This window comes from Pituophis catenifer, unplaced genomic scaffold, assembly GCF_029215685.1.
Source record: "Pituophis catenifer annectens isolate HBS135680 unplaced genomic scaffold, rPitCat1.0.hap2 SCAF_1, whole genome shotgun sequence".
NCBI lineage: Eukaryota > Metazoa > Chordata > Lepidosauria > Squamata > Colubridae > Pituophis > Pituophis catenifer.
Window position 1 is genome coordinate 38,170,540 of NW_027256881.1, and position 26,571 is coordinate 38,197,110.

Sequence of the window (26,571 nt, forward strand, 5' to 3'; positions counted from 1 at the left end):
CAATCCATGTATCATCTGGGTATAACATTTGTGCTATCATCTTCAAAGTTTACCATTATTTCTTAAAATATATATTTATCTTTCCTTCTTTCATTTAATTTTAATATACTACAACATATTCATCTCAAAGTTCTTGCCTTTATCCTGTTTATTATCTATACTCACTTTCTATCCATTGATAAAATTTCCCCCAAATGTTGTAATACTCCGATTCTGTTTTCCCTTTAATTGCCAATGTCAACCTATTCATTTCTGCACATTCCAATATTTTCTTAATTACCTCTTCCCTTGTAGGGATTTTTTCCATTTTCCACTTTTGTGCAAATATCATTCTTGCCGCCGTTATGATATGTATTATTAAATTGGCAACCATTATAAACCTGAGCCAGTTGCCAAGCATCTGAATTTTGATCACGTGACCACAAGGATGCTGCAATGGTTGTGAGAAAAATGGTCATAAGTCACTTTTTTCAATGCTGTTGTAACTTTGAATGGTCACTAAAAGAAAGATTGTAAGGTGAGAATTACCTGTATCCATGTGCATTTACATGCTTTTTAAGAGTGGGGGGGATGTTCAGTTCACAAGTGAAGCTTTGTATTATATAGAATTTTCTGTCTGTTTACAATTTTTTTACCCATTCCTTTCAGAGATCTTAAAATTAGGCTTCACTTCTCTTTTGTATGACATGCTATGAACTACTTAATGGATTACTTACTAATTAATTACTTTCTAATGTAGACTTCTGTGTTGGTGAAAATGGCTCTTTGGGAACTCATCCAGTTCTGTAGTTGCTAATTCCATTATTTCTGTGTTTCTTGCTCCTTTCTGATGATGACTGTTCAATGAGGGACATGCTCTGAACCCTTTATCTTAAAAATACATCCAGTGGATAATTAAGCAACTCATTGGAAAAATATCAAATCCCTTCTAAAGGAATTGAACAATGCAACTGACAGCACACTGAAGATCTTGTCTTGACAGCTAACCAGGGTGAAAAAGGTTTGTCAGATTATTAATGAACTGGCAGAGACATGGTAACAAGGTCAGCCAATGAATAGGCATAGCAACTAAATCAGCCAATGGGAGCTGAAACAGTTTGGAGGCTCAGCTCTGTGCTGTGCTGAGAAACGAAACTGAAACCAGTGTGTAAACTTGTCTGCTTATCTAAGTTGAAATGAAACTTGTTCTCTGCTGTTGGTATTGTATATATATTATTGTATATAAAGAAGTTCCTTATTTAAATCAATCCTGCTGAATCAGATTACCTGTATGTGCTTTCTGGATTTAATTTCTGCAACAAATTCTGACAGGGTTAACGTTTAGATGGGAGAATACCAAGGATTACCAGCTCTTCAGATAACATTAGGAGATGAAAAAAACTTTCCAGAAGAAAGCAGTGGTAAATGTTACCTTTGTTATATGGATGTGGATATAAAGTCACCAAGCATCAAACTCAATCAGGAGGACTTTTGCCCAGTGGTGAAATCTAAAATTTGTTACTATCGGTTCTGTGGGCGTGGCTTGGTGAGGGGGGTAATGTGACTGGATGGGCGTGGCCATTTTTTTTTTACTTTTAAAACCATTTTTTCTAAACCATCTTTTGAAAAAAAAAATGCTTTTAAATGCCTCTGACGAGTCAAGCTGAGTTGCCTAATCAGCAGAGGCTTTTTAAAAAACTCAGTTTAGATCATCAGAGGCATTTAAAAGAAAAAAAGAGTTTTTTTCTTTTAAAAACCTTTGATGATCCCAGCTGAGCCGCGCGATCATCAGAGGCTTTTTTTTTTTTTTACTTTTAAAAGCATTTTTTCGGCCGAAGAGGTTGTAGAAAAAATGCTTTTAAAAGTTAAAAAAAAAAGCCTGTGATGATTGTGCGGCTCAGCTGGGCATGGGGGGGGGGCGAGGGCAGGGATTTTTGCTACCGGTTCTCCAAGCCACCCGCCTCCATCGCTACCGGATCGGGCAATCCGGTCCAAACCAGGAGCATTTCACCCCTGGTTTTGCCCCATGTTACAACCTTTCTTGCCACAGTAAAGTGAAACATTGCTCTCGTAAAGTCAGTGACCCAGTTGTTAAGTGAGTCTGGCTTTCCCATTGTCTTTGCTTGTTAAAAGGTCACAAAAGGTAATCACATGGACACTGTGACCATCATAAATACATGCCAGTTGCCAAGCATCCAAATTTTGATTGTGTGACCATAGGGATGCTGCAATGGTCTTAAGGGTGAAAAACATTTATAAGTCACTTTTTTCAGTGCCGTTGTAACTTTGAATGGTCACTAAACAGATAGTTATAAGTCGATGACTACCTGTAATGACATCCTTGATGTTTTCAACATATGTGCATGTATACAAAAACAGTAGCATTTGTACTGTTTTTATAGATTTATAATTGGTACTGGCAATTTAGTCATTAAGTGAAGTGGTCTTTAACTGAAACCATGGTTGTGCTTATGATCTTACTTCAGTTTTCCTTTGCTTTAAAGACTGAGAAGGTTGTAAATGCGTGGACTGGTTTCAATATTAATTTTTTTATCACTGTCAAAACTGCAAATAGTCACTGTACAAGACAGACAATAAACAAGGACTACCTGCATTCATAGACAAGGCAATGCATACTAATGTTCTCTTACTAGCCCATTGAAGGTACAGGTATTCCTCACTTAATGACACTAATTGGGACTCACAACTCCATTGCTAAGCGAAGTGGTCCTTAAACAAGACATCACATGACTGCAACCTGTGACTCCTACCACTTTCCTCATTGAGTTTGCTTGTCAGAAACCAGATAGGAAGATTGCGAATGGTGATCGTATGACCATATGCTACCACAAATGCTGGTGGTAGCCAAGCTCTCAAAATCACGACAGTAACCACTGGGAGACCGATGGTTGTTGGTGCAAGGACCAAGTCGTAAGTCATTTTTTTCAGCGCCATCAAAACTTCAGTCAGACGTAACTTGGAAGAGCTGAACAAACCGCTTCAGAAATCAACAATCCTCTCTTCTTGAAAAGAAAGTTGCTTAAAACCTCACTTCAATACTTAATTGCATGTGTTAATGCTAACTTTTCATGGAAAAATGTTGATGTAGCATTATGCTGATTTTGTAAAATTTTAGTCACTTAAAAATATATGTTCTAATTTGATGGGAGGAGGCATTTTCCACATCGGAAAGTATTTTGTAATGCTGACATTGTGATGAGAGACTTTGGCAGTTGGTGGTGTAGCAAAATAAATAAAAAACATCACAGCACTTCAAAGCCATAAGCCCAAATGAACTCTTAATTATCTTTTTAAAAAACTATAAAAGTAATTTCGGTGCCTACATTTCTCCATGTGCAGATATAGAAGGAATCCTCAGTATTCCTCGTGAACTTAAGGATAAGTTAGACAAAAGAGTTTTATCTCATAAATCTTGGCATGCTTGATAAACAGATGCCATGAAAAAGAGGAAGCCCAAATTGAGATAAAGACTTTGGCTGCACTATCAAACCAAACAGAAGGGATGTGTACTACCGGTACCTCTCAGGATTGGTGTTAGCATTACTTGTCAGGGAGTAACAAGGTCTTTGAAGCAGTGGCACCAGCAGAAGGATCCAAGAGGGCTCCGACTGAAGTCAGCAGCATCTTGACACATTGCAATACAAGTCACATCCCCAACACATCCCCATATACCTCATGGGGGGCAGAGTTTGTGACCCAGTGCTGTCTTATCCTTCTGAGCCGCCCTGAGTCTTCGGAGAAGGACGGCATATAAATCAAATTAAAAAAAAAAAATTGAAATTGAATTGAAAAATTGACAAAAGCTGGAAGCAACTATGGATACCGCTATTTTGAATCCAGAGAAAGATGGGTGAAGTTAAAAATAAATTATGTCCTATGTATGCTGTAACGCCTAACAGTCACACACATTTACAAATGTGGGGAGGTACACTTTACAGCAAAGTTTTGGCGGGAGTACCTAAAGCTCCTTAAGGTTCAGTCTTGACAAGTACATCTGTAGTTCCTATATAATAGTTTAAAGATACCTAAAATTGTTGATAAAATTATGGGCTTAATACATTTTTTGCATCTGCAATGGCACAACCCCACCAGCGATGGAATTCAATTTTTTTTACTACTGGTTCTGTGGGCGTGGCTTGGTGGGTGTGGCTTGGTGGGCATGACAGGGGAAGGATACTACAAAATCCTCATTCCCTCCCCACTCCTGGGGGAAGGATATTGCAAAATCTCCATTCCCACCCCACTTTGGGGCCAGCCAGAGGTGGTATTTGCCAGTTCTCCGAACTACTCAAAATTTCCACTACCGGTTCTCAAAAACCTGTCAGAACCTACTGAATAACACCCCTGAACCCCACTCATAAAGCAGCAATTAAAACACTTGCATGATTTGGGCAAAGGAGGCAAGTCAGTTATATTCATTGGCAAAAGATAAGTTAACTGAAACATCAGTATAAAACAGAACTAAAAAACACAAGTTTACCAATAAATTACTTCATGTTTCTACATCAAAACAAACGTTCTATATATTGTAATAACAAAGAGCAGAATACTTTTACATATATTAACATTACCGAAAGGGATGCTGTTTGCACAGCATTTTCAGATTTAGTTAACATCAGGACAAGATGAATCTGCTTCAGTTCACAGGAGTAATCTTGCTTTTTGTGTGTGAATGCGCACCCCAATAGGTAAACAGATGGTATTTTGTATTATGTTGCCACTTTAGCTTCGTGCTTACTTTAGATAGAAATCACACATAAAGTTAATGAGATAAAAATCATTTATATTACAGCTACCATAATGCGTGTGAATTTCTCTTCCCAGACATCTTGATAATTATTCCCCAGGCCATTTGGAGGCAACAGATTATTTGCCATATCCTTAATAAATAATTTGTTGCATCCAAATGGGAAATAGTTTTCAAGCAGTGTTGTAAAGGAATCCGAAATTCTCTGGAAGCTTTATTGATTAGAAAACAGACACACTTCCCAAATTGCCAACCACTACACAACCTTTCCTGTGGCTTTCAACTACAAGAGATTGGATGACATAAAGGCATACACTGAGTTGTGTAGCATTATAATATATCCGATAAACCAGCATTTCTCATTCTTGGCAACTTGAAGATTATGTGGACTTCGACTTCCAGAAATCCTCAGCCAGTTGAAGCCCACATATCTCCAAGCTGCCAATGTTGAGAAATACTGCTAAACACTATTTCATTTAGGGTTTGTGTGAATCGGGAATCGGGCACCTCAGAATATGAACCCAGAATCTTCTGCCATGTGCAAGATACTATAGCAAACCAACAAGAATTCCTTCACAGAAGAGGAAACGTGAAGATAGTTCACTGAAGACAGAAAGTTCAAAAATCTCCCCTATTTTATGTACAATATTTATGGAGGGTTTGATATGGGGGGGGAAATAATTATTTGGGATAATTACAGGCATGAGAACTCAAGGATCAGATTACAGTAAATTGAGTACAGATTACAGTAAATTGAACTCAGCAATATGCTACAATACGGGTTTTAACAAACATGTGTTTGCTTCACCTAAAATGAGATCGTGCCAGCTGATGGGTGAATTCAGTTGCAACTGAATTATCTTCTTAAATGTTAACTGTTTGTTCAAGTATACAGACTCCAGCTCATGTCATTTCAGTGGTAGTAGTTGCTGAAGGCATGCAAAATATACAGCAGTGTGGTGATGAAGGCAAACAACTGAAAAAGGGAGAAAAAATGGCAACATTATTATTTCCGTTCCCAAAGCAAGTTAGTATATCAAACTAGGAATAGTTCTAATTCAGTTTCAAATTTCGTTCCAAATGAGTCAAGAACTAACCTCACATCTGCATCTCTTTCAGCTACCCAGCTTGCTGGGTTGTTGAAAGATAAAATGAAGGTGAAGAAAATCTGAGACAACACAATAGAAACCAGTTTTGTCACATAGCTTCTAACTTTCCAGGCTCCTGGCCTCCAAAGGTGTTAGCATACAACTTCTATTTTTGTAATGGAATGTGAGCTGTAGTCCCTCCCTCCCAAAAAAAACCCAGGTGTCAAAAGAGCAGGCCTTCCTAATGAACCATGAGCTTCTTTGTATACCTGTTTGGCTTGGGAAGCAGATTAAATTTACCATTAACCAAAAGGAACATGTGGGATGAACAAACCATCTTACACTGGGAATGCTTCTCTGATGCTCAAGGCTTTGTCCTCCCCAGCACTTAGGCTACTAGTTCTCTTGTTGAGTTAAACTCCTACAGTCTGATGGAGTAGATTAACTTGCAAGTCCATTACACTGTTTACACTCAAAACCTCCTAATCTCTATCCTGGAATAATTATTTTGTTTATTAATTGGAGAATGTATAGAACATTTGACAAGTCTATATATTTTATCATCTCTTGCTGTGTATTTTCATGTAGCCTACAACCCTATGCCGAAGGAAAGGGAAGGCTTCTATAGAAAAGTGCTCTTCATTATAAACCCAATACTAAATAGGTAGGGTTAGACATGCTTGACCCATAAAGCAGGCCATGTGCTATGTGAAAGTTAATACTGATTTACAACAGGTCTTTGTGCATACTTGAGCCATTAAGAATTACATTTGGCCTTTAATGTGCAGGGCCTGTATTCCAAAAGGTAACAGCTGGAGCCAAAAGTAAATTTACAAAATTGTAATGTAGTTTAATTTAATTTACTCAAATTAGGTGGCATTTCATGCGGGGGGGGGGGGTTGTCACAGTATAATAAAAATGTTTTTAAAAATCAAAGGAAGGAAGGAAGGAAGGAAGGAAGGAAGGAAGGAAGGAAGGAAGGAAGGAAGGAGAAAGAGATGTACATATATTATAAAAATAATATCATTAAGTTTAACCTTTATGTCATTTCAACAAATTTCCATTGGTAATTTCATCAAGTTTCATCTTAATAGGAATACTTTGGGAGATTTACAAAAAACATTTGTACACCTGGCAATCTTTAAGTCAATTTAAATGTCCCTGTTGTGGATTTTTGTGTTGTTTTCCAAAGAAAAACTACTTTTTACCCAGTATTGGGTAATTTATCCAGGTTCATTAACCAGCGATTTAATGCAAACAACAGTTCAGAACAAAGATTATCTAGCTTGTGACCTATGAATTGAGTTGTCCCAAAGATGCTTTTTTCCAGGAGGCAACCGGACTTCCTTGTTTTTTCTTTGAAGACGTTTCACTTCTCATCCAAGAAGCTTCTTCAGTTTTACAAGAAAGTGGGGAATGGAAGGATTACACTATCCTGTCAGAACTGAAGAAACTTCTTGGATGTGAAGCAAAACATCTTCAAAGAAAAAACAAGGAAGTCCAGTTGCCTCCTGAAAAAGGCACCTTTGGGACAACCATGACCTGGGTGACTGAGAATCCCTACAGACTATGAGTTGAGTTGAGTCTGTTAAGAACTTCCTTACAGCGGCTGGACTTAAGACTTAGTACTTTCTTCATAAAAACAGCAAAGCATGTATTTAAGTGAAAGAGTATTATGATGGGAAACAGATGAAGTATCTGAGTGGGTAAAGGAACACTTTTTGAAATGTTGAGCCTAGCAGGGGCTGCCCTGCTATTTTCATTCTGGTTCCAGCAATAAAATGTCACCAACAAGAACTGAAATGTGAGCTTTTAAACAGAACAGGTAGTTGCTCAGGTGATGTGAGGTTCTTACCGTGGCTGCAACATTGAGCTGATAATAGAGAGGGATAACGTGTGCTGGCACTTCCGTCTCTGAACGGATTGTTGCATTTGCCTGCAACACAGCAGCGCTCAGGTAAAAAATGCCTGTGGCTCCATGGTAAAGACTGTCCTAAAAGAAAAGAGACGTAGATATGGACAGGGTTAAAAAACAAGAAGGAAATGTGGAATCCTTCAGGATATGTTCATTATTATGCAGAATTGCATATGAAGTACAGACCAAAGTCATCCTAGTAAGCAGCCCATTCACAATCTGAGAGTATTTACCCACTTCAAAACTCTTTAAGCTACAGGAGTTGTTGCGACCTTACCAGAATTCTCCAGGATTCAAAGTTTTTATGGACACCAAACAAGTAACTCAGGAGGAGCAGAAAGGAGATGACAAAGGAGCTGACCGAGACGTACATGACCCATCCTTGCAGCAAAGGGAAATACACCGTGGTAGCTGCTACAAGGATCCAAACCCAGCAGCCAAAGATCTGTCAGGGTGAAAAATGTTGAAATATAAATGTTTATCATTAAACTTTTTTACATTTCAGATTGGTTTAGTCTCTGATTTATGCCTGTATTTATTTATTTGGTTGATTGGTTGATTTATACATTTCATTAAAATGTAACTCTGGAGCAGAAGGCTAAAGTACAAATAATACCACCATGTAAAATGATCTATCTTAAAACAGCACAGTAAACACACTGACAACAACATATCCATGCACAAATGTCCAACTGAAGCTTAATTGGACAAGTGTTTCATATATAATCTTAAAAGCTAGCAGGATGTTGCACCAATCATTGTTGAACCAGTAACAGAGTTGGAAGGTACCTTGGAGCTCATCTAGTACAACCCCCTGCTCACACAGGAGACCTATTCTAGGGATTTGAACCACCGAACTGCTGAATTTTCTGATCGAGAAACTCAGTGTCTTAGCCACTGAGCTACCTAGTCAGGCTAACCATCTCAGGGTCTGAAAACTGCATGTATATGAAACCAGTTCCAGCTGACCACCTTTCTATATTCTCTTCCTTTTCCAGTATTATATTGGCTACATAAGGAATGATGCTCAGGAAGAATAAGTATTTATATTATTTAAATAATGAATTGTAAATATGTTTGCAATAGGCTGTTATGAAAATATGCAACATCAGCAAGGTTTTTTTCCCCCTAAGAAACTTCTAGTCCAAATTAAAAATAATTCCCTTGGATGAATAATACATGCATATACTGTGGTTAATATGAAGTCGACAAAGTGCAAAACCAGCAATAATTGTTCAAAGAGGGCACAAAAGAGAACCAGTCCTCATCTCTTTTTCTTTGAACAAACAAAACTTTTTTAAAAAAAGCTAAATCAAGAACAAGAGCAAAAACTTTTTTAAAAAAAAGCTAAATCAAGAACAAAATAAAAACAAATGCATGAGAGAGGAAAAAAATAAACTAGAGAATGACCACAGTGTATTTCTATTACATGATTTCACATTGAATCCTAAGGAGAAATACTAATATTTTAAACAATGATGTTCAATATTTCCATCTTGAACAATATATACTGTAGTAGAAACTAAAGTAATCCATTGAGAAAACTGATGTTAAAAAAGTAAAACCCGAAGAAACCACTTGGGGGAAACCTAAAGGTGCTTTTTCAAGAGGCAACTGGACGTTTGGTTTTTCTTTGAAGATGTTTCCCCACCATCCAGTCAGAGCTGAAGAAGCTTCTTGGATGAGAAGCAAAACATCTTCAAAGAAAAACCAGAATGTCCAGTTGCCTGTTCAAAAAACCATTTTGGGACAACCATGACCTTGATGACTGAGAATCTCCATAGGCACTTGGGGGAAAGAGATTGTCCATTAAATCTGAATGTCTGTTAAATCCAATTTTAAATAAATGAATGTCACTAATTTATGTCACTTATGCCATTGAGCCATCATTTGCACAAGTGACATAAATGAATGCAAATTCCATTGAAAGATCAATTATGCAATGGTATTGCATATCTGCTTTGGAAATGAATCTGCTTTGGAAATGAAAATGTGAAATAAAACTGAAGTCTGAAGAAATGTGCAAAGTAAAATTTTGTCCATTACATCCAAATTTCCCTAAATGGAAGTCTGAGGAATTGAGACTTTCGCCCTGTAGCTAATACTTGGTGACCAAACTGGACTATATTTATTCTTAATTGCAAGGTTTTATCAGTGTTCTGTGCTGTGCTACGTTATCTGCCAAAGCAATTTCCAAAGAGGGTCAGTCTTATTATGGAAGTATCATGAAAAATCAGTAAATGACAAGTTGTGTACTTTACTATTGCTTTTGCTGCTGCTGCTGCTGCCACCAGAGCATTCTGTAAATAGCAAGTGGAGGGAATTGGGTCATTTTTAATAGCGTGATCTTTTTTGTCTGTTATTTATTTATTTGTATCCCACCTTTATAATTTTTACAAATAACAGCAGCAAACATATCCAACACAACTTCCTTCTCCTATTTTCCCATAAAAAGAACCCTCTGAGGCGAGTTGGACTGAGAGATAGAGTGACTGACCCAGCTGGTTTTCATGGCTAAGGAAGGACTAGAATTCAGGGTTTCCCAGTTTTAGCCCAGTGATTTAACCAGTAGGCCTAACTGGCTCTTACACAATAAAAAGCAAGCAAAAAGTGGGAGGCTTGGAAACAGAGCAGATGGTGTCCCATTGGTGCCCAAACACCTTTCACCTGTAAGGAGAACTGACGCGGGCTGGAATCTTCATTTCCTTGCAAATGGGGCATTTAAAAATGAAGCAGATGGCTTTTTACTTTTCCTGGTGAAAAGTGTTCCAGTGGTAGCAGAAAGGAGTTTGGGGGGGGGAGCAGGAGAAAGGCACCGGAAACACTTTTCACACCCAGAATGAAAGTTTCTGGGATCCGTGATCTCATGAGAGTTCAAGCACCCAGTCTCTGCAAAAGAGGATAGGTGCCTGAACTCGTGCGATATTACAGCACTCAGGAGCTTCCTCAATTCTTCCTCTCCCTCAAAGGCACAGAAACCACGGCACAGAGGAGACAGACCTTGTAAGGTAAGTGAATCTGGCATGGCGGGAAGGGAGGGGGAAGCATGAGCTAACTTAGTGGGTTGGGGAGGCATTGGGGGCCTGTTCCATCACTAGCTTCCCCCCACCCATGGCCTTCCCCCCCCTCATGTGCACTTAATGAACTGCGCATTTAATTAGTGAATGCATGGGTGAAAAGCAGGGAGTGATTTCATTTGAGGTACGAGATTCACTCCTACGAATCCTCACGGTACGAATGAAATGGGCAGGCTCCATTACATTCATTACTTCAAGACTACCTGTTCAAATTGACAAGGAATGGTATTTTGTAGTTGAAAAGAGTGGATCAATTTTTCTCATAGGTTTACGGGTTTATATTAAAGCTATGTACCAGGGCAGGTTGCAATCAAGTACTGTAGATACATTTATTTATTTATTTATTTATTTATTTATTTATTTATTTATTTATTTATTTATTTATTTATTTATTTATTTATTTATTTATTTATTTATTTATTTATTTATTTATTTATTTATTTATTTATTTATTGGTTCAATTTATATGCCGCTCTTTACCAGAGACTCAGGGCACCTTACAATGCGTTAAGCAATAGCCTTCATACTTTTGTATATACCTGCTTAGTAGGGCTTTCGCCCCCCCCCAGCGGTGTTCTTTTTTATACAAAGTCAGCTCCTCATTTTACCTACCTCGAAAGGATGGAAGGCTGAGTCAACCTTGAGCCTGGTGAGATTTGAACTTGCAGTAATTGCAGGCACCTGGTGTTACTTAACAGTGCTTTAGTCTGCTGTGCCACCAAGGCTCTTGGATTTACTCATCCAAGGTCAACCACTCCCTTTCACATTCAGGTTCAGGAATTCAACTCTCTGATCTCTTAATATTGTTTATCTTATCTTGACACTGGAATGTGGAAACCAGACCTTGCAAGGCTCTACACTAATTTAACAGCAAATGTGTGCATTGGCTGAATACAGAATATATGAGTAGAACATGAAGCTGGCAGTTACAACTCCAATTGCATTTGTTCTTTGTGAATTCGGTAGAAGGTTAGCTTCATGACTAATGGTCAAAATGTTTGGTTTGATCTCCTTGATTATGAACAGCAGGACAAATTATGAAAAAAAGCTGTATGTCACAAATGTATAAAAAGTTGCTTAAAATTGTAATGTATTTTTAAAAAATTATTTATTTATTTTATATAAATAAATAAAAAATATTTATTTTTTTCTAAAAATGGTAAGGCATTACAAATCTTTTATTTAAAAAACAATGTGTATAATGATAAATATTTAAAATGACTTATTCCATAGAGAGTAAAGCAGCCTTGCAAGTATATAAATAATTGTGCTAAACAAAGGGTGGTCTTAGCACTTTAAACAACAAAATTCCTCATCCTCATCATCGCCATCTGTCACCATATTCTGAGCAGCAGGACAATAGTACATTTTAGTTCAGTTTTGTGCATATTTATTATATTCAGTGAGGTTTCTCCTTTTAGAATTGCGATCTAAATAATCAACGTATTTCTTTAAAAATATAATATAATTATATTAGGCCCGACATATATTCGAATTTTGGTCTCACAAACAGCCTGCTTAACCCTTATCCATTTTTCACTCATCATGATTGTGATTGTCCTCAGAGGGAAGGGTTGACAAATGACATCATATGCATCATTATGTCAGTGCAAATGATGCTATGACATCATTGTGGCTTATGCTAGACCTGTGGCTGACTTAAAATTGCAATCCTATCTCTCCAGACAACAATTGCATGTATACTTGCCTTTGTGTGCAAGCTCTATGTATACATGCATAAAGTTGTGCTGCGGATGCACCTATCTATAGTTCCCTGCTAAGCACACATGTTTCTAAGCTCTCATGCATAGGATCGTGTTACATAGACACCTATACCACAAACCTAGCCAGATTCAGTATTATAGTTGTTTTGGTGGATGTTACCCATGAGTGATATTGATTGCCTATATTCCCTTTTTGTCATCAATAAGCCATCTCAACAAATCCACATTAAAATAACAACTAACAGTAGTCCAGTCCCGCCTGGACTACTGCAATGCTCTCTACATGGGGCTCCCCTTGAGGAGCACCCAGAGGCTCCAGCTGGTCCAGAATGCGGCCGCGCAGGTGGTTATGGGAGCAACGTGGCGCTCCCATGTGACTCCCCTCCTGCGCTAGCTGCACTGGCTCCCGGTGGTCTTCCAGGTGCGCTTCAAGGTTTTGGTTACCACCTTTAGAGCGCTCCATGGCTTAGGGCCGGGGTACCTACGAGACCGCCTTCTGCCACCAGTAGCCTCTCACCGACCAGTATGCTCCCATAGAGAGGGTCTTCTCAGGGTGCCGTCGGTCAAACAATGTCGACTGGCGGCCCCCAGGGGGAGAGTCTTCTCTGTGGGGGCACCTGCCATCTGGGAGGAGCTCCCCCCAGAGATACGGAGGATCCCGGATTTGCGCACTTTCCGCTGTGCCCTCAAAACATTTTTATTCCAGCAGGCTGGTCTGGCCTAACCTCCCTTTTAATTGCTTTTAAATTTGTTTTATAAATTGGGGTGTTTTAAATTTGTTTTGGACCAAAGTATTTAATGTATTTTTAAATGGTTTTTAACGTTTGTACTATGTGTATTTTATGTTTTGGCTGTTCACCGCCCTGAGTCCTTCGGGAGTAGGGCGGTATATAAATTTAATTAATTAATTAATTAATTAATAATAATAATAATAACAACAACAACAACAACAGCAACAACAGACTTCCAGTTGACGTCACGGCAATATCAGACACAAAGGAACGGGTCTCCACATTCCCTGTGCTGAGTTCTTCCTATTTGTTGTCTCCCTAATACTAGACCCTAATAAAACAGATTCCTGGTGTTGATAATGTCCCAAATCCTGTCACTGGTTTCTGTAGGTATAGCAAGAAGAAAAAAAACCTTGCTCAAAATCTTGAAGAAGTTAGTGTAAGCAAAATTTTGTCTTGAATAGGAGCAGTGATTTGATATCCGAGTCTGATCTGTTTTGCACAAAACGTCAACTTAGAATCAAACAGAGATCTTTAAATGGGACTTCCTGAAATATTATATGTATAAAATTAGTCATTATTCAGAGAAAAGATTATGAATCAGACAAAGAAAAACACCTGTGATTACATTTGGAGGCTATGAACAGATTGTGCACTTTAACGGTCATTAATGGCTCTGCAATTCTCTTTGGCTGTCAGGTTCTTGCATACCTTTTTCAGCATACTTTGTAAAGGTGTTTCCAGAAGTACTCACCACTCCCACTTCATTTCCAAGAAAGAAAGAAAAACAAAAACTCCATCTGAAGATGTTGAACTCTTTTGATTACCCACCAACAGGCACACACCCACTGAATGCCAGTGAGCAAGGATTACTGTCAAGAAAGTTAACGCTCCCCCTTGCTGAGAAATTATCAAACAGGTTCTTCAAGATGGAGAGTGTAGGAATATGCATTGAAAATTAAAAGCATTCAAAATGAAACTTCCACATATTATTTTAAAAGCCATAATGTTATCTAACTACAGTATGTTGTCTTGTTGTTTGTAAACTGCAGATTCTTTGCATAGGAAGTACAGTTGCAACTATATTATAATTGTGGTTTCTATAAATTCTCAAAAAAAAAATTAGCTAGTGCAATATTCACACACACAAAGACCATATTGTACAAAACTATATTCTAAACTGAACCAGCCAGGTGCCAGGTTCAAGACGATGCTTAGCATATTGTATTACCAGTCATTTTTCTAAAGCCAATTTTACTTTCCAGAGTTGTTATAGTAAATCAGGGTATGTAGCTTTGAGCTCCTAGAAGAAAGGTAGGATAAAAAGTCAATTAAGAGAACAATCTGCCTTCATTGAGCTGCAGATAGTTTTGAGTGCAGAATATTGCTGCTCTAGTGACATTGTCTAAGTTGCTTCTGGCCATAGACACAGAAAAGTAAAGAAACATTTGGGATCCAGATGTGCTTGAATATTTTAAGGGACAGGAAGAATTTTTTTAAAAAAGGAATTGGGGGTAAAGAAAATCAAAAGGCATGTTCCTGTATTTCATCTTAACTTTGATTCCCACATAAGCAGCCATATTCCAGTTTATATTTCGTTTTTGTCACGATATCCTTCATAAATAGCCTTCCTTGCCTTAACACTCAAAGAAATAAATATTTTAAAATATATGTATCATGAAGAATTATGCAATTTAAATCAACCTCTTCCCAGAGGCTTGTCATTTGTAGCAATTCACCAGACTTCCATGTTGCTCTCTCATGCAAACTGTCAATTGTGTCACTTGTGAAAATGATGGTGGAAAACAGAAACCCTCTTCCACTGAGCTGCCCATGTTTTATGCCTGAGGGCAACCACTGTTATTACAGTCATTGGGTTCTCCTGTGCCATCATGGATGTGAAGATGCATTGCCCACTTTGAGGAATAGTTTCCGGAGCAATATTGCAAAGAAGGCATTAACTAACATGCTATTTTTTCTTGCTTGCTTCAGTTTTTATTATAAGCCCTCAGTCCCACTAGATAGACCAGACAAAAACATCAACTCCACAAGAAGGCTAAAACTGCTTTTATTAAGATTCACCATGATAACAGAATCTTCAAGTCTGGTTTTGGTGTACCCTCCTGACTTTTATATTTCAGTGAATTAGGGAGGTATCTGTGCTACTTCCAAATGTTATCTGGGTAGCTTGGATTTAAAATATATTTTAACACTGGTTGCCTTGGCAACCGAGATTGCATCAAAGTAATCTTCCTTACTATTTACACAATCTTTGCTGAAGTTTTCATATAAATAAAAAATACACAAGCACTACATGCATGCACACACACACACCAGTAGTGGGTTGCTCACAGTTTGTAAAACTGTAAAACTGTAAAACTGGTGGGAGGCTCAGCCCACCCGCCACGTCATTTTGGGTGATCTGCGCATGCGCAGAAGCGCGTGCAAGCAAAGCAAGCGCGAACGCGCATTCCCGCTGCGAACCGGTAATAAAGGTAAGTGGAACCCACCCCTGACACACACATACACACAATTCCAGTTGAGTTAAAATCCCTGCCTCATACAATGAGAATGCAATTAACATAAGGAACATAGTCACTCTGCCATGTTTTACAGCTCTTGAATTATAACTTCCTGAAAGTTCTCCAAGTGAAGCAAAATACAAAATGCAATGCCGCTACTTCCCAGTGAATTTCATTATCACACTGTGTAATGGGGACCAGTTACTTTGATTTTCTAGTTTTAAAAAATAGAACAAATTCCTGAAAGCCAAGTTCCACAGATGGATGTAACCATAGGGAATCTCCAAGACTGTCAATACTCAGCACTTAACAATCTGAATTCAACTGCATTTAAATAAGGACATTCTATTAGAGTTTGTTCCCGCACTGGATTTTTGAAATCCAAGATACCTGCTGAATCCTCAAGAGATAACAGTTCTGCATCTTTGTTACCCAAACCTTGACAAGACTGACATAGCATAATTATTTTTTGTGGCTCAAATCTAGAAATTTACTAGGAGTAGAAATGGGTGAAAGGGCAGAAGGTCCTCCTCCTCTCTCTTCCTCTTTTCTTCTCCCCTACAAACAGCCCTGTACAAAGTCTGGAGAATCCTGTTTAATGAACTAGACCAGGAGTCTCCAAGCTTGGCAACTTTAAGCCTGGTGGACTTCAATTCCCAGAATTTGCTGGCTTTGCTGGCTGGGAAATTCTGGGAGTTGAAGTCCGCCAGGCTTAAAGTTGCCAAGGTTGGAGACCCCTGAACTAGACTGAAAGTGGCAATGCTTCCATCTCTCTTCTTTAGACATGTTATTATTTTGGGTTTTTTTAACGAACTCAAATTCATTAATAAATTAAGGAATGTTCTAAGTTGCTGCATGAACCTTCCTGCTGTTATCCCTGAATTAATCAGCTCTGCTCTTTCTCCCCTATGAAGCACTTTTAGTGGAATCAATCTTTATCCAAGAAATCACATGCCTACCTATAACTAGCCTGTAAATCAATGCTCTTTGGATTATTGTCTCCACAATTCACTGTTTGAAAAATATTGACCCATATCTTCAGAAAGCAAGTCCTGTATGAGCACAGCATCTTACCCAACTTCACAGCAGTCAACCTGAATAATCTGAGAGTAATTAGGGAAGGTGGAGGAAAAAATCCACAAGCCTTGTAAACCAGTTTGAATACAGTAATGCAATATTAATATCTCCAAGCTAATCATTCCTTTGCTGAAATGGTTTCTAGCTAGACCTTTCTGAAAATTAGGAACAAAGAGTGACATATGATCAGCTTATGTCTGTTATGGTATTATATACTAGTACTAGTTATGGAATTATATACTTTACATATATGAATATATAAAGAATATATAAAGAAATTGATAAATATATATAAAGAAGTCTATAAATTTATACTTATGTCTTTATCTCTATAAGTCCTTACACTGATGACAATCACTGCATCTCTGTAGTCATGCGATTAAAATTTGGGTGCTTGGCAACCAACATGCATTTATGGTAGCTGCAGCATCCTGGGGTCTTATGATCACCATTTATGACATTCCCAATTAGCTTCCAACAAGCAAAGTTAATGGAGAAAGTTTGATTCATTTATCAGCTGCATGATTCACTTAACAACCATGGCCAAAAGATCAGAAAATCAGGTGCAAGTTACTTAATACACGTCTTGCTTAGCAACAGAAATTATGGCCTCCATTGTGGTTTTAAATCAAGGACTACCTTTTCCCTTAGATTAACACAGCTGGCTTCTAACAAAGATACAACTTTATGCTGTATGCTAACTGTGGATAGATGCTTCAACTCCTTAAATAATTAAAGTGCACATTTTAAGAGCAGTGGGAAGCAGATATATGGCATGTGCTTTAATGCACAACTGAACAAAATATGCAATTCTTGATTCATAAAATGAAGTATGGAAAGTTTACCAATCTTCAAATAAACCTTTCATTAACTATGAGTATAATTAGCATAAAAACATATGCATAAATCTATATATATCATACAAGTAACTAGTACCAGGAGTCATCAATATGACTTTGTGTATTATTTGTATTCCTATAGTGACACCACATAGTGTGCAAAATTTCTCAATGTTAAATTGGAGATAGGAATTTTTAAAAATACAATAAAATTAAGTTAGTTGACTTACCAGCTCTGGCAAGATTAAGGCATATGGTATCGTTTTAAAAATGGCCAGTCCAGAAGGAGTATCTTCAAGTGCTGGGCAGCCAGGCGCCGGTCCTGAAGTTTTGGAATCCATTTCTATTGTCTCTGTGTAGCTGTTGTTACGATCTGCTATTCACAATTACTTCTGCAGCAGAACTGTTGGCATGTGAAGCTTAAAATAGTATCCAGTGGCACACCCATATGGACGTCAAAGGTGAAATCAGTTCCAGCCTGGCAGGTAGCTCTAGTCATCGTGGAAGAATTTCATACACCACCAAGACTAAGGCAGCTCATCCATAAGAGATCAGAGGTCAAATATCCTGGTGGATATATTTGTGTGTGATTAAATATCCTTTGGTATCGGAAGGAGATGAACCTACAAATTCTGACTCTTTCTAAAAGGGTTCTTTTTGAGGCTCAAGTTTTCTTTTGGTTCCATTCCTAAGCATTGCAACTGGCAAGTTTCTTGCTATCTATCTGCATTCTGAATCAACAAGTCTGCCTCTAAGAATAATAATGCAAGAAATCTGACATATCCTCTAGTCCGGTGTCTCTCAATCTTGGCACCTTTAAAATTCAATTCAAGACATCAATTCCCAGGGTTCCCCAACCAGCAGTTTCCAAGGTTGAGAAACATTGTTCTAGCTAGTCCAATGGAGGAATTTGGTAAGTCATCCCCCAAAAACGGACTTTTCAGCTGAGCCTGTTTTAAAATCTCCAATAGAACAAGTTGTGTTTTTAATTTTAGGAAGTTACTCCTAATATTGAGCTCAATTTTTTCTTGATTTCCCCCTACTTGTGTCCCGCTGCTTCAAAAGAGAAGAACTTTTTTGTTTTCCCTTACACTTTAGTTTTGCACCAGTAGTGGGTTCCACTTACCTTCACTACCAGTTTGGAATCAGGAGCACACGCGTGCGCTCACTTCGTTCGTGCGCAGCACCTCTGTGCATGTACAGAACCTTCTGCACATGCGCAGAGCTTCCATGATGACGTCTAGGAGAGTGGGCGGAGCCTCCCACCATCGTGACTACCGGTTCCCCCAAACTGGGGCGAACCAGTAGAAACCCACCGTTTTGCACCCTAAATATCCTCAGCTCATAGAAGATGCTTGCAGGTCCTCATCTCATCCTACAGCTCTTCTCTCTGACTCCCTCTAACATCTCCACACCTCTTTTGAAATACAGTACGGAGAGCTATACACAGCATACAAGTGCAATCTAGCCAGTGCTGAATAAAATCGAGCTATTGCTTTCTTACCTGTATTCTTGTCTTCCTCTCTTAAACCTCTGAATTAGTTGGGCTATGTGACCACTCCTACAGCAGAAAGGATTAAAAATCAAGGTGTTTTTTTTTTAACTGCTTATTTTGGAAGGTTTTGCTGCTTAAGAACTACTTACAAGTACTGCTAGAAGCCAACAGGGAGGGGTAGCAATAGAGAACAGCAATAGAGAACAGGCAGAAAAAGGAAGAATCTAAAACCTGCTGTGGAATTGATGCCTATTTTGTTGTTTTGTTCAGAAATCAATACATGGGGTATATTCTTGAGGAACAATCATATGGCTTCAGGAACTGATTGTCAGCACTAGCTTTGAATTCATGTATTCATCGTTCTAAAGAATGCAATCTGTCTTTGGCACTTACATGGCCTTTCTTTTTAATGGGGAGCAGGAAGTAACAGGGAAATTAATTTGTACTGCATTTGAGCATCTTTCTCCAATCCTTCAACTAATGCAAAGTAAGAAGATGCAACCAAGTGGGCACAGGAATGCATTGTATAAGAACCATGAAACATACAATTTCACTTGTACAATCTTTCCCAAAGGATGGGTAAATAATCACTGAACTGGTTACTGAACCATAGTACAGTATTTTGGTAATAGAGACTTGGTTGTTTTCCCCCCTAGTTACTGTCCTCACATTGCTGATCAAAAGCATGTTTTTAACTCTAGTGCAAATGAAATTGAACCTCATGCCAAGAAGTTAAACAGTTTATGTTATTTTGTTTCAGCACATTCTTTCATGTTGCTGAGCATTTTCTCCTTGGGATAGTTCATAGTGAAAGCCTAGTAACTACATACTAAACAAGGATTGCTATGAGGTTTGGTTTATTGGCTGGAGCACATTAGTTCAGGTACCATTCTTCTATATTTTTGAGAATAGTATAAACATTTGAAATAAAATGAGATGTGCTTCATTTTTACTCATCAGATGTAAACATTCTATAAATCTACTTTTTTTTTTTGCTTTAATTTATATGCCGCCCTTCTCCGGAGACTCAGGGCGGCTTACAATGCATTAAGCAATAGCCTTCATACTTTTGTATATTTATACAAAGTCATCTTATTGCCCCCACAATCTGGGTCCTCATTTCACCTACCTTTGAAAGGATGGAAGGCTGAGTCAACCTTGAGCCTGGTGAGATTTGAACTTGCAGTAATTGCAAGCAGCAGATGTTAATAACAGTGCTTTAGTCCACTGTACTACAGGCTCTTTGTACTACTTTGCTGTAACTGTTTACAAGCCTCTGAATTTCCGTATACAAAGATACACCCAGAATGGATGTTTTGCATTAGCACATTAGAAATTATGCTTCCCTTGGATAAATATATACAGACACACCCATACAGAGAAAAAATATACTCATTTTCTACATGTTCCTGGTCTGAGAGGAAGACATATACACAGTAAAGTGCTTAGCCTAAAGTATGTTTGATTATACACATATTTTAACTTTGTAGTTCGAGGCAAGGAATGTAAGCCTATTAATTTAACAGCAACCTATTTTCTAACTATTTTAAGTGCAGCACCAACATGTTTGATTGAACTGATTCCATTGTCTTGCTGTTAATTGATTGGGAACACATCCAAAAATATGAGTACTTCTAGCTAGTCTTGTTGAACCAGTTTCTTCTCTACAGCTATATTTCTGCTTTGGGATCATAATGCAAATTAAGAAAGGCAATTATCATTTAATTTTGTGAGATCTGTACCTGGAGTTCAGGGCAAAATCCAAAGGTGAGTTTCTGAAAGAAGTAGTTTATATAGGTAGATAATGAAAATGAAGCCATTTCCCCTCTCTCCTTCAAACCAAGGGTCCCCAACCCCTGGGCCGCGGCCCACTACCAGGCAGCATCCTATTCAGAACTGGACTCCACAAGTGGCAGACACTTACACTTGCAGCATCACTTGCATAAATGGAGCTGGGCATGCTCACGCCTGCCCCTGCACAGTTCCATTCCTCTCTTCCACCATCCCACCCCCTGCCCGGCTGCCCAGCCAGAAAGATTGGGGACTGCTGCTCTAAACCTTCAAGATGTGCTTCAAGATGTATTCCATTGGGTCTTTCAAATTCTGACACAGCTTTCAAAAATGCTTGCAAGCCTTCAAGCAAAAACAAGAAGAAAGCCCTATGCACACTGAACTTCCATTTGTGAAAAGTTGAATTCCACACCATGTGGGAGACTTTGTGAGGTGGCCCACACTGCAAACTAGTCTCATTCCATTCTCAAAAGGCTACACCAGTATCTTTGCTTATCATTCTGGAGAATATTGCCTGGCAACAATAAAAAAACAAAAGATGTTGATAAGCCCCACTGAAGTACTAACTTAGCAACATAGATCTCAGTCAAGTCTACTTCTATCCTACCAAGCAAAAAGCAATGGGAATACAGGTAGTTCTCATTTACCAGCCACAATTGGGATGGCAAATTGGTCATTAAACAAAACAGTCACTATATGATCTTACTTCAGTTTTCCTTTGCTTTACATATATATGAAGGTCAAAAATACAAGAATTGGCCGCAAAGTTACTTTTTCATTACTACTGTAATGGTCACTATATGAAGCAGTCGCTAAGTTAGAACTTTCTGTGTAAATTGTGGAACTGTAGATCTTTTAACCAAATCCCAAGAGAACTTTCGGTCACATGTTGGCAAAAATGGAACAAATTACCTTTGGCTCATTATTCAGGATATCAGCACAATATGGATCTGACAAAGCTTTGAATCTGGCATGCATACCTAAATAATTCAAACTTTAGGATAAACTGACATTTCTTTTACAATAGAGACATTCCTACCTATTCTTAACATTCCACAACAATGATATTAATAAATTGTCGCACTCTTGCATTTTTCAGACTTTGCCAGTGATTAAACATAATGTTCAATTAAATCCATTTACTAATCATCATAAACATTTATGTTATAGACATGTTCAGTTCATATATGTTCAAAGCAATGTCTGTTCAATTCAATTCTGATATTTATTTCAATTATCAGATATCAGATTCAATTTTGATATTTATTTAAAGTGATTCTTAAGATTTATTATAATTTCTGACATTACTCATTTGTCTCATATTCAATGTTAGTTAGTTGTTTAGATACCAACATTCATCAAATGAAATTTGGTTAATGTAAAGAAATATAAAGGAAACAGGAAAATGACTCCATGAAAAAAGATAAAAACACGATTAATCTTTAGGATGCATTTACTTCCGTCATAAATATACAAATCAATAACCAACATGATAGTTATTTTTTTAAAAAAAGTTTATCAATACATTGCATTTATGAATTTGGTATAAAAGTTTTAATCAAATGATAAAAATACAACATTTTGGAACACATTATCAGTTCTATTTAATTAGTTTGTGTTGGCTTGGCAATTGGTAGATGAATAGCCACAAATGTCTTTCATATTAGAGGACTATTTTTTCTAGCCTCTCCTAAAAAGTCATATGCAGTTTCCATGACATCGAAAGCTTTGTGAGGGCTTTCCAATGATAGTAGAGAAGATAGACTGCCCCCTCTTTCTCGGTTTTTCTTCAGGAATTCAGCTATTATTCGCCAGCGAGTGCCTTCAGATTCTTCTTCTGCCCACTTGTATTCTGGGAGTGACACAGACTGAAGAAGTGGATAGACGGTGTCATGGTACACCAAGATAAACACTGATTTCAGAAATTCACCATCTCTCTAATTAGGAGGAAGAGGAAGCAGAATATTTAAAATGTACTGTTCCCCAATGGCACCCTAAAACTTTATCTTTTTTGCATTAAAATCATCATTCTTTATCTGATGATACTGCATTAGAAATTACCCATTTTTATATTATATATTACATAAATGTTTGAAAACTCAATGGAAAACAGGCCTTGTACTTTTTTCAAGTTTACACCTATAAAAACTGGCTAGTGCTAACAAATGACAAAGGAAAGATAAATTATCATTAATGACCCAGTTTTTGAAATGTGAATAGGAATGAATTAATTTACTAAATGTAGTAAATTAGATTACAATAAGACAAGAATAACCTTTTTCTCCTCCTTCATTTTTACTGACATTACAACAACTTCAACTTCAACCATTCAACTCACTTCAACCATTCAACTCACCAAGATAATAGAATATTGTGAATTAAACTAATTACACAAAAGCACACATAGAAATTATTTGATGTTGATATTGTTCTTATAATTGTTCAGCATAGAAACACTTTATAACATTGCTGATGTTATAAACAATATGTTTTGTGTCAGGTTATTGGATCAATAAATACTAAATATTAAATTTACTTGGAACATTATACTTAGAATTGATACATTCTACTGTTCGATATTATTCAACTCTTAATTGCTAAAATGAATGCAAATAGTCCTTAACTTATGACAACAACTGGGACCAGAATTTTAGTCACTAAGAGATGCGGTTGTTAAGCGAGTCAGAATGTGACCAAACCTGAGTTTAAAACCATTTTTACTGCAATCATTGAAGAAATCACACAGTTGTTAAGCAAAGCTGACTTTCCCAATGGATGATGTTTGTTGTAAACTAGCTGGGAAGATCACAAATTGCAATCATGGGGCCATAGGATGTTGCAATTGGTCATAAATGCAAGCTAGTTGCCAAGTGCCTGAATTGCGATCTCGTGACTGCAGAGATTGTGCAACAGTCATAACTTCAGGGATAGGTCCTAGATCACTTTTACACTTTTTAAGTAACTTTGAGAAGTGTTTAAATAAATGGTCAAGGACTATCTGAAATTATTTTTCTAGAAAATGCTAGAAATGTACCCAAGAGTCTGGATCTCTTTTTATGTTATTGCTGTGTTGTAAAACTGAACAATATGGAAAATCACAATTGTAAGAAACAAATTAAAAGATAGTCATAATTCAATTGTAAGCTGAGATGTTCTTATTATATTTCACTAAACCGTATGTTCCTTTAAAATACACAGAATTAGTATTGTATACGCAAATAGTTAAAAGAAATTTATATGCTTTTTATATGCAAAAGACCTTTGACTTACTCTTTGGAAAAAGGGCTAATTAAATTGTGGAAATTTGCTTTGAAGTCCAGATTAGTTTCTTACATAAAAAGTAAATCTGATGCAGAATTTAATTCTAATTGGAAATGATTCTTGGATCTGAAATGTGGGTTTTCTTATCTATAGAAAACCCACATTTTATTATTCTGATTTATAACTTTCAGTGTTGATCTAATGTACTGTTACTGTTTATAATTTTGTCAGTGATTAATATTGTGCTAACCAAACATGTTCAATTCAAAGTCCAACAGGAATAATAATCCATATTTTATTTCCTGTCTTTCACATACTCAATATTTTTCTTACTTATATTCTTTCTGCTTCAATTCTCTCAAAACATTAAATCAAATTTCAAATTCAAAAAATTGAAAAACTAAACCCTAACCCTAACCCAAAAAGATGTAGGATCACAATTTCATTATATCTTTAAAATATTGGCTTCCTATTGAAAAAGCTTACCTTTTCTGATCTCTTCAGTGTACTTTCTTTCTCTGCCCAGGAACTCTAAAAATAATAAATTTCAAAATTTTATAGACAGTTGTCAAATTTTCAGTGTTTGTATATCAATACAGAGGAATTAAAAGGACTGTGGATATGTAATTCTTTGTGGCTTGTTGTTTTTTGCATTACACCAACAAAAAGTTGGGGGTTATCACAGGAGTTTCAAATCCTGAAAGAAACATGCTATTCAAAAACCTTCTGAAAAGTTCAAAGAAAGAAAAGGCCCTACTTTCTGATTTACTATAACAGATATGAGGTGAGTATAGTTCCTCAAATTATTATTCAAAACTGTTTTTTGAATTCTAATCCACTGATATTTTCCTTTTTAAAAAATAGAGAGATCTATAGTTCTTATCAACAAAATTCCATCAATGAGAAATATCTGTTACATACTTCTGTTATATCCATACTTCTGTTATACCAGTCCTTCTATCTCTCCTGAAAAACTGCATTACAGAACTCTTCAAAAAAAATTTAAAAAATCAATTTCTATTTTAATGGTAATCTTCGTAGACTGCATTTCTTTTCATCTATAAGTGTACCATTTTGAATGTAACTGAATCACTGAGAATTGGACAGCATATAAATAAATAATTAAATTATTGTTTTCGCATCTAGAATACTCTTTCCAATATTGGAACGCTATCAAAATACACCCTCTTAATCTACTTTTACTCCAGCTAGGCAGATGTATTTTTCCAGGTTTTTCTCACTGGAAACAATATTTATATTCATATTCAATTTACATCATTGAGAAGTTATCAGAAATCATTCCTGCTATAATGAAATACTCAAAATTTAAAAGTTTCAGAGCTTTCATTTGAACAAGCCATACCCTATTGTTGAATTCCAGCCCCTCTTAAGACAACCTTTCTAAATTCTTCGGGCATTTTCCTTCAACTTCTATATACTTTACTTCTATAATCTTTCTTGAAGTTTAATACCATAGGAGTTGTGTCTTAGAAGAACTGTTGATAGAAATATGTAAAGGAACTGAAACCTGTCATGTTGAATGATACATTTAATCTGAATTCTATTTTCAGGTTTAGCATTTTACCCACCCTAAGTGCATCCATAATATCAGGCTGTTCCATGAGTTTAGGAAAAGTTGCCAAAATTGGATTGCTGATCAAATCTGCAAGGGGAATCAAAACATATAACATATTCATATGGCTGTTTCAGTGACATTTTACTGCACATATGACAGAAGAAATTTAAAGAAAACTATAACCATTATCCTTATACAAGCAGTCCTTGCAAACCCAGCACAGGCTATACGTGCACTGAGGAAGACCAGGGAGGGCCTGGGAGGGTCAGCAGAGGCTACACACAGGTGGAAACATATGCTGTAAGGGGGAACAACTTACCAGAGCAACTTGTAACCTTCCCTGCTTAGCTTCCCCATTGACTTTGCTTGTGGGAAGGTTATAATCATTTGTAGCTCCCTGCAATTATATAATGGACATACAAACATCTGCATTGTGATCACATGACCACAAGAGTGCTATGAGAGCTTGAACTTCAGGACCAATTGTATACCCATTTTTTTCAGTGCCACCATAATTTTGAACAGTTGCTGAACAAATGGACATAAACCAAAGACTACTAGTATGTCACTAAGTGGGCTGCCTAATTCTATTGATCTACAGAATGAATGAATTTCATTTGAATAATCTTATTTATAGTTCTTGATTAATAGGAAAACCATTATCCTTTAGCATCTGCACTTTTTCAAATAATTCTTAATTTAAAAAATATATCCAAGCATTTGTAACT

General features: G+C 37.1%; 2 protein-coding genes across 2 annotated transcripts in view; both read right to left on the reverse strand.

Annotated features, from left to right (window-relative positions):
• Positions 1-5,660: 5,660 nt before the first annotated feature.
• Positions 5,661-18,061, reverse strand: MALL (mal, T cell differentiation protein like). The gene is made up of 4 exons (XM_070947987.1): positions 17,951-18,061; positions 8,028-8,195; positions 7,691-7,828; positions 5,661-5,723 (listed from the first exon to the last, which is right to left on the reverse strand). Exons 1-4 carry the CDS (start codon positions 18,059-18,061, stop codon positions 5,661-5,663), a joined length of 480 nt encoding a protein of 159 aa, XP_070804088.1.
• Positions 18,062-22,473: 4,412 nt separating this feature from the next.
• NPHP1 (nephrocystin 1) overlaps positions 22,474-26,571 on the reverse strand; it is a 29,940-nt gene continuing 25,842 nt past the window's right edge. Inside the window, exons 18-20 of the mRNA XM_070948000.1 lie at positions 25,857-25,930; positions 24,754-24,798; positions 22,474-22,943 (exon numbers count right to left, since the gene is read on the reverse strand). Coding sequence (XP_070804101.1) covers positions 22,665-22,943; positions 24,754-24,798; positions 25,857-25,930 — 398 coding nt within the window. The 3' untranslated portion in view covers positions 22,474-22,664. The remainder of the gene's footprint in view (positions 22,944-24,753; positions 24,799-25,856; positions 25,931-26,571) is intronic.